Source organism: Zootoca vivipara, chromosome 17 (assembly GCF_963506605.1).
Source record: "Zootoca vivipara chromosome 17, rZooViv1.1, whole genome shotgun sequence".
Classification (NCBI taxonomy): Eukaryota; Metazoa; Chordata; class Lepidosauria; order Squamata; family Lacertidae; genus Zootoca; species Zootoca vivipara.
The window spans coordinates 36600347-36608543 of NC_083292.1; the positions used below are offsets into that span (position 1 = coordinate 36600347).

An 8197-nucleotide genomic window follows, 5' to 3' on the forward strand; every position below is an offset into this window, starting at 1 on the left:
CCTGGTTCATATCATGTCCAACTGGAGTGATCCAGGGCTTTAAAACTGCAAGGGGGTCAGACATTGAGGAACAGGCTCTGTCTCCCTGCGCACACATTTAATTAGGGAGTTAAACCCTAATTAAAGACTGTGAAAGACTCCCAGTTTGTGTCTGGTCTGAGATCTGGATCAGGTCAGCCCCAGGTTGTCCTGGTTCAGATTGGGGACACTCTGAAGCCCTAAATCAGGCAGCAAGTCGTACTGGGATGTCTGTCTGTCTGTCTGTCTGTCTGTCTGTCTGTCTGTCTGTCTGTCTCTCTCTCTCTCTCTCTCTCTCTCTGTGTGTGTGTGTGTGCGCGTGCGTGTGTGCGTGTGCACAGTTCTTAAAAATACTCCATTTAACTGTAGCTTCAGTTTCATATTATCTCACATTCGTTTCATACTATATTATTTGTCACCGGAGCTGGAAAATGATCCCACAAAATTGGCTATGTCTATTTATTGTTACTGTTTTATTGGAAATACGTTGGAGCCACAAGGCCAGCAGAAGAGAACTCCCTGCTCAAACACTGATATGGGGTGTCCACACATTACACTCAGCAACTGTACAGTCTCTTAACCCATGTACACAAACAGTCTCTACACTGATGAAATTATTCAAATGTAATATTCCCCTATTGTACAGCCAATGTGTCAATATACACAATTGCTGAGTGGTGCAAATTAACAAGTATACACTCTTTCACACAACCTGGTGTGTGCATGTAAACGGCCTCGGTCCAGTATACTTGAAGGAGCGTCTCCACCCCCATCGTTCGGCCCAGACACTGAGGTCCAGCGCCGAGGGTCTTCTGGCGGTTCCCTCACTACGAGAAGCCAAGTTACAGGGAACCAGGCAGAGGGCCTTCTCAGTAGTGGCACCCACCCTGTGGAATGCCCTCCCACCAGAGGTCAAAGAGAACAACAATTACCAGACCTTTAGAAGGCAACTCAAGGGAAGCTTTTAATGTTTGATTTCTGTATTTTAATGTTTTGTTGGAAGCTGCCCAGAGTGGCTGGGGAAACCCGGCCAGATGGGCGGGGTATGAATAAATTATTATTATTATTATTATTATTATTATTATTATTATTATTATTGAAGCAGCTTGCACTTGTCGGGACAGAGAATGCAGTGCTTATCCTATTCATGACAGACAGATGAATTTAAGTGCTCTGTTTTCAATAGATTGACTCTAGGTAGAACTTAGCTGGATAAATACAGAAATGGCAGGGAAGAGACTTAATTGACTGACATACTGAATTCGTATCCTTCCTTTTTCTCCAGGAACTCAAGGTAGTATACATGGTTCTCCCCCTCCTCATTTCATCCCCACAACAATCCTGCGAGGTAATTTAGGCTGAGAGGCAGTGGCTGGCCCAAGCTCACAACAGTGAGCTTCATCACCAAAAGGGGATTTGAACCCCGGTCTCCAAGGTCCTAGTCTAACGTTCTAAGCACTACACGACCAATGTCTCTCAACTTATGGGTAAATAAGTGCAGTAATAATTTGGACTGGGTACAGGTAGGTAGCCGTGTAGGTCTGACGTAGTCGAAACAAAATAAAAAAATTCCTTCCAGTAGCACCTTAGAGACCAACATAGAGAGCTTAGAGTTGGTCTCTAAGGTTCTACTGGAAGGAATTTTTGTTTGTTTGTTTGTTTGGACTGGATATAAACTGATTTGCCTATCAGGAGCCACCAACTCCCCTTAAAAAACCCCATCCTTGAAAATGTCACCCATCAAGAGCCCCCACAAATATGTGAGGCACCACTACAAAGCAGGAACTTACTCATTAGGCGGAGCACCTTCATTAAGCTGTTTACATTCCATAAAGTAACTAGTGATACAAAAGAGAGATATGGATCTCATATGACTTGTCAGGCATCTTGGGTTGGAAGAGGCCACCTGTTAAGGGAGATTGTAACTGTGTCACTCACCATTCCTGGGGTGCCTCACTTCCCATAGGAGTGGCCAGGAGACGGGTATAAAGAGGATCTCTGGTCCCCAAGCTCATCATTCGAATCCATCGAGACTTCTCCATCGTTCCAGCACATCTGCTAAACAAGGTAAGCTCAATGCTCAGATAATCCTCTTCCCTTTGGATGGATGGAAACATCTTCAGCTATGTACTGATGCAGCGGTAATGCTATTTGGGTAGGAGGCTGCAAAGGGTTGATTTGGCTACTTGATACAGTGTGCAATTCCTTGCATTCAGTGGAGGGAGAGAGACATTCTTATAGATGTCAATGAGGAATGGAGAATCATTCAGGAATGGGTGATGGTACCTGAGCAGCTGAGGTCACAGCAAATGAATTGGTTTGTCCTCCCCAACAGCAATGCTTGAATGATAGCTGCAGCTAAAGCCAGAGAGTGCATCTTACCCTAAACCTGTTCCAGGAGGCACCTTAATCCTTTATGATTATCAAGGGATAAATCTGTCAGACAAAGGTTCACTGAGGAATTGTTCCCAGAAGAGGCCTTATACATCCATGCCCAGTTTGCAGGGCCCAACCTGCTTAACTGGTGCAGGGGAGCGATGTCATTCACATTATCTGGCCTCCATATCTACACCAGATATATGGTTTGGCTTGCTAGCTGGCAGCCAGCCAGGTAGCACTGAGGGAACAGATTCCAGGCAGAAAGTACAGAAAACAGAGAGATGAAGCTAGGGATTCTGGAGGTGGTCAATCAGTCACTGGGTTGCACCATTTCAAAGCACCGGGGCAGGATCACCTAATGAAAGGATCCTCTGCTATTTAAAAAACCATTTAATTTCGACATTGCCTTTCATGTAGGTTGCACAGAAAATAATACCAATGGCAAAAAAAAATGTTTTGAATCCTTAATATACATTTTTGAACAAAATATTAGAATGTTGATAAAACCCTACAAAACTGGGGGGAAATGCAGCAGTGATCTAGGGCAATAAAATCAGAGAAACATAGCAGGCTAGGGACTTAATTAGAACCTTCCACCCTGACATGATGATTTTTTTTTTTAATGTGTGAGATTGATTGATTGATTTTGCACTGCCTACATATGCTTACAAGGCAGGTGGAATCATATCAATCCACTTGGCCATCTATCCATAGCTCGCAAAATTTACATACCAGTACCATTTTATCATTTACAAAAAGAGGTTTACAAAAAGAATGAGGCAGTAAAGCTGTCAGGGGAAAAAAATCTGTTAAAAGCAGCTATTTAAAAAACATTCGAAGAATAATAAAATAATATTTGAGAAGCTAAAAGCCAGGTTAAAACACACACCAACCTTCTATGCTTCAGGATAGGCTGGCTTAAACAGTAACATTTTTAAGCAGGGGCAGACTATATACTACAGTGAGGACGCCCATCTGATATCAATCGGGGGGAAAGACCAATTTCTTACAAATGTGCAATGAGTATTATATGGTAACTGGAACAGTGCCAGTCTCACAGATCAAAGCTGTTGAGTGGATGTATACAGAGGGAATCTCACAAGGAAACTGGTCCTGAGCTATATATATTATTCAACCATGTGATCCCCCCACCTGATGCTGCAGCCTCAGTGACCACCCTGAGAACTAGGCCCTTTCAGAAATGAGCATCGCAGTCATCAGTGTGCCGTAACCATTCTTTGTCCTATTTCAGGCTTAATTCACAGAAGCAACTGCCACACAGAAGCCAAAAGATGAGCCAGCAAAGACAAAGCGGTGGCGGCTGTTGCTGCTGCGGCGGTTCAAGGGGCGGTGGCGGTGGCGGTGGCGGTGGCTGCTGCTCTGGAGGCGGTGGCGGTGGTGGAGGCCAAGGCTCATCCTGCTGTGGAAGAGGCGGAGGAGGCGGTGGAATGATGCAAATGCGTGGAGGAGGAGGCTGCTGCGGAGGATCTGGCGGTGGAAGATCTGGAGGCTGCTGTTGCTGCAGTGGTGGTGGTGGCGGCGGCGGCGGACAGTCCGGCGGAATCATCATTATACCAAGTGGAGGCAGCCAGTCTTCTGGGTGTTGTGGTGGAGGTGGATATGGAGGTGGATATGGAGGAGGCCAGCAAAGGATGCCAATGGTTATTGGCGGAGGATCTGGAGGGGTTTGCTGTGGAGCTAGTAGCGGCGGCGCAGTGTGCTGTGGATCATCCGGCGGCAGTGGCAGTGGCCAGTCTTCTGGATGTTGCGTTGGAGGTGGAATGGGTGGTGGAATGGGTGGTGGAATGGGTGGTGGATATGGAGGTGGCCAGCAAAAGATGCCCATAGTTATTGGTGGAGGATCTGGAGGGGTTTGCTGTGGAGCTAGCGGCGGCAGTGGTGGTGCAGTATGTTGCAGCTCCTCTGGGGGCGGCAGTGGCGGTGGTGGGGTTTGTTGTAGCTCATCCGGTGGTGGAAGCTCAGGTGGGGTTAAGGTAATTGGAGGAGGATCTGGTGGAGGAGGTGGAGGAGGATCAGGTGGAGGAGGTGGAGGAGGATCAGGTGGGAAAACCATCATCATAGGTGGAGGAAGTGGTGGGGGATCTGGTGGTGGAGTATGTTGCAGCTCATCTGGCGGCAGTGGCGGTGGTGGTGCGGTTTGTTGTAGCTCATCCAGTGGTGGTGGAAGCTCAGGTGGGGTTAAGGTGATTGGAGGAGGATCTGGTGGAGGAGGAGGAGGAGGAGGAGGAGGAGGATCAGGTGGCAAAACCATTGTCGTATCTGGCGGAAGCAGTGGTGGCGGTGGCGGTGGTGGTGGAGGAGCTGTCTGTTGCAGCAGCGGCAGTGGCGGAGCTGTTTGCTGCAGCAGCGGTGGATCTGGTGGTGGATCCTCGCAGACCAAATGCCCCATTGTTGTCCCACCATGCATGGGGCAAACAAAGCAGGTCTGCCCAATGCCAAGCATCAAGTAAAATGCAACATTTGCCAAGCAACCCAAGAAAAGCTAACTTTGCCAGTTCACACCAGTGTCCTGACAACATCATGTTAAGCACAAACCACTTCTGCATGTTGCTTTGCCCTTTCATTATTCAATGACATTTTATGTTTGTATGTTCAATGTGTGGCTCATTCTTCAATGTAATTTATGAATGTGTGTGTGTTTGTGGCGGATGGGAGTTTCCTCATCCACCCACTGCTGCTGATATCCTTGTTTCAATCTCCCTTAATGCAAGGGATTAAATAAAGCTTACTTAGAATCAACACATCTGCCGTGTCTTCTTCCATCACCCCATTGCCATTAACATAATCCATCTGCCACATGCCTCTTTTAAGTCTAGCTTTATTAAATTTGTATACTGCTTCCCACTAAGGAAGTCCCACAATTATCCTAACCAAAGGGTGTTTTTTTTTTAAAAAAGAACTAACCCAAAGCAGTTATAAAATCATTGTCAGCAGTTAAAGGAAAGCCCCCCCCCCAAATACTATAGAACTTGTGGACATTCAGTGAAGCTGAGCATTGGAAGATTCAGGGCAGCATAGTTAAATTCTGGAATGCATTCCCAGAAATGGCAGTGATGGCCACTAACTTGAATGGCTTTCAATGATATGGGGGGGGGGGGATTGTGGAAGAGAAGACGTGGCTCCTGGCCATGATGATTCTGCTCTCCCTTCAAGCTCAGAGGCAGTACTGCATCTGAATACGAACTTCCTTAAACCACAAATGAGGAAAGGACTCTTCTGCTTGAGTCCTTCCTGAGGGTTTCCCTTTGTGGCATCTGTGGAATGTAGATAACAGCTGACACTCTAGGACAGGTATCCCCAAACTGCGGCCCTCCAGATGTTTTGGCCTACAACTCCTATGATCCCTAGCTGACAGGACCAGTGGTCAGGGATGATGGGAATTGTAGTCCAAAACATCTGGAGGGCTGAAGTTTGGCGATGCCCGGCATAGAGACTAAGAGGAGGAAGCTTACAGGCCGAACAATCTCCTGGACATGTCAGCAGACATGTGGGGGCTGGCTAAATGGAGACTGAGGTTGGAGGGGGTCAATGTCCCATTAACCCAAATAGACCAGCCTCCACTGCCAATCAGCTTGACCAATGGGACTGATGGAAAATGGAATCCAACAACATCTGGAGGGCCAGTGATGCCTTTCACCTGTGGAAGAACATAGTGGAAGATACAACTGGCTTGCAGGGGGTGGGATAGAAAGGTGTTTTTAAGTTTTTAAGCTATCTGCTGAAACTATGTTCTTAAAGACAATGGGGTGGATCCTTTTTAGCAGATGACTACTGAACTGAGTCTTGACCAGAACCTCTACTCTATCCAGTCAGATTTTTTGTATGTTTGGCCTTGGTTGGCAACTAGGAATGATCTATAAGTAGTGGTCAAGTTGGTTCTTCAAGGTCATTGCTAACTACAAGCACAGCAGAGAGCCTAGTTAACAAAAGTTGGGATGCTGCTGTTCCAGTTTTTTGTTTTGTTTTTAAGGCGGCCCCTTGGGGTCCTAAGTTAAGAATACATTTATTTCATGGGTGGCAGTTTTATTTTTCACATGGCTCAGTTGCATGGTGGCTTGTGCCCACTGGGACAGGTGAGGCTGGATTTGCAGTAGACGCCACTGGAGCTAATGACAGGCAGAGCCAGCCAATTGTCTCTTCCTCCCTGTTGTGTTTATGGCAAGGTTCTCTCCCCACCCTCTCAAAACACTAGAACTTGTGGAAATCCAATAAAGCCTAATGTTGGAAGATTCAGGGCAGGCAAAAGGAAGTCCTTCTTCATACTGCACATAGTTAAACTGTAAAACTCACTCCCCCAGGAGCAGTGATGGCCACCAACTTGGATGGTTTTAAAAGAGAATTGGACAACCTTATGGAGGAGCAGGCTATCAATGTCTCCATCAGCCCCATTGTTGCCTGAAGTTAAGGCATGTTAATGACAGGGGTGGTGAGGCCGGAAATGAAAGTGATAAGCATCTGATGTGAGAGACATGTGTTGACGTCACATTTCTCTTCTCTTCTCCAAGCTGATCCTTGACCTGATCCAGAAGAGCCACGCTGTTCTTATGTTCTTAGAAAGATCCATCAGCAGGATTGTTGAGTGAGCTTGTAGGACAAATGAGAATCAAAGGACAAAGTAGGACAATGTAGAATCAAGACCAAAGAAGAACCAGAGATATAGGCATACGCATAGCTGCCAAGTCTCCTGTATTCCCCGGGAAATCCCCGTTTTTCCAGCTGTTCCTAGCTGAAAAAACGGATCCCCCCCCCGGTTTATTCTGGCATGGTGGCCATTTTGGAACTGGGCGGAGCATGCTCAGAAGCGACTTTTGATGCTGCTCTGCCCAGTTCCAAAATGGCTGCAGTGTGACTTCTGGCGCAGCGGCCATTTTGGAACTGGGCAAAGCAGCATAAAAAGTCACTTCTGAGCATGCTCCGCCCAGTTCGAAAATGGCGGCAGCGCTACTTCCGCCCGGTCCCTTATTTCTCAGACAGCAACTTGGCAGGTATGGCATACGCCAGACCTCAGAAGAACTATGTTTTCCAAGCAAGAGTTAAGTAGAGTAGGAAGCCCTCTTCTTCACCTTCCAGCTCAGAAGTGCTCAATAGTCAGTCTGTGTGGGCAGATTTAGCCCAGGGCCTCAAGGTACTTCCTCAAGGATGCTGTCACCTGCAGTTCAATGTCTCACCACATAGGGGCAGGCAACAGGGTTTTGCTTCATTCATATACAGTATTTATTTGTGTGTTGGGGGGGTGCACTTAGTAGGGTTGCCATACATCTGAGAAATCCTGAGCATGTCCTCTTTTGGGGGGGCTACATGCCCACCCAGGGGGATTTTTACGATTTGAAGCAAATGTCTGGGGTTTTGGTGGAGTTAAATTTTGGGAGGTCATACCCTTTTTTTCAAGACTTTTCCCTTTGGAAATATGGCAACCCTACAGTTCCTGGAAGTTGTAGTTTGTCATTAAGAGGTCCTTGCTCCCCTCGGAGAACTACCATTCCCAGTGAGTTTTACCAATTTATCTACCTTCCCAGGAACTCTGCAAATCTGTGAGCGATATAGCGGCCTCCTAACAACTTTCAGCACCTACAGATCTCGGCCTCCTAACAACTTTCAGCACCTTAGCAACCTACAGATCTCATGATGGAGTCTCAGAGAATTGTGGAACCAAGTTGTTATGGAGCTTCTGACCCATGTTTAAACCCAGGATTGACAAACTAGATCTGGTTGCTTCAAAAAAATGAAAAAAAAGTCATCGGTGCCTAGTATGCACAGCAACAAAAAGCTGCTTTGTGGA

General features: G+C 46.7%; 1 protein-coding gene across 1 annotated transcript; it reads left to right on the forward strand.

The window, feature by feature from the left end:
• Window positions 1–1930: 1930 nt before the first annotated feature.
• On the forward strand, window positions 1931–5157 carry LOC118076441 (uncharacterized). Its single transcript, XM_035099201.2, has 2 exons — window positions 1931–2085; window positions 3650–5157. Exon 2 carries the CDS (start codon window positions 3690–3692, stop codon window positions 4866–4868), a length of 1179 nt encoding a protein of 392 aa, XP_034955092.2. The 5' UTR covers window positions 1931–2085; window positions 3650–3689; the 3' UTR covers window positions 4869–5157.
• Window positions 5158–8197: the final 3040 nt, after the last annotated feature.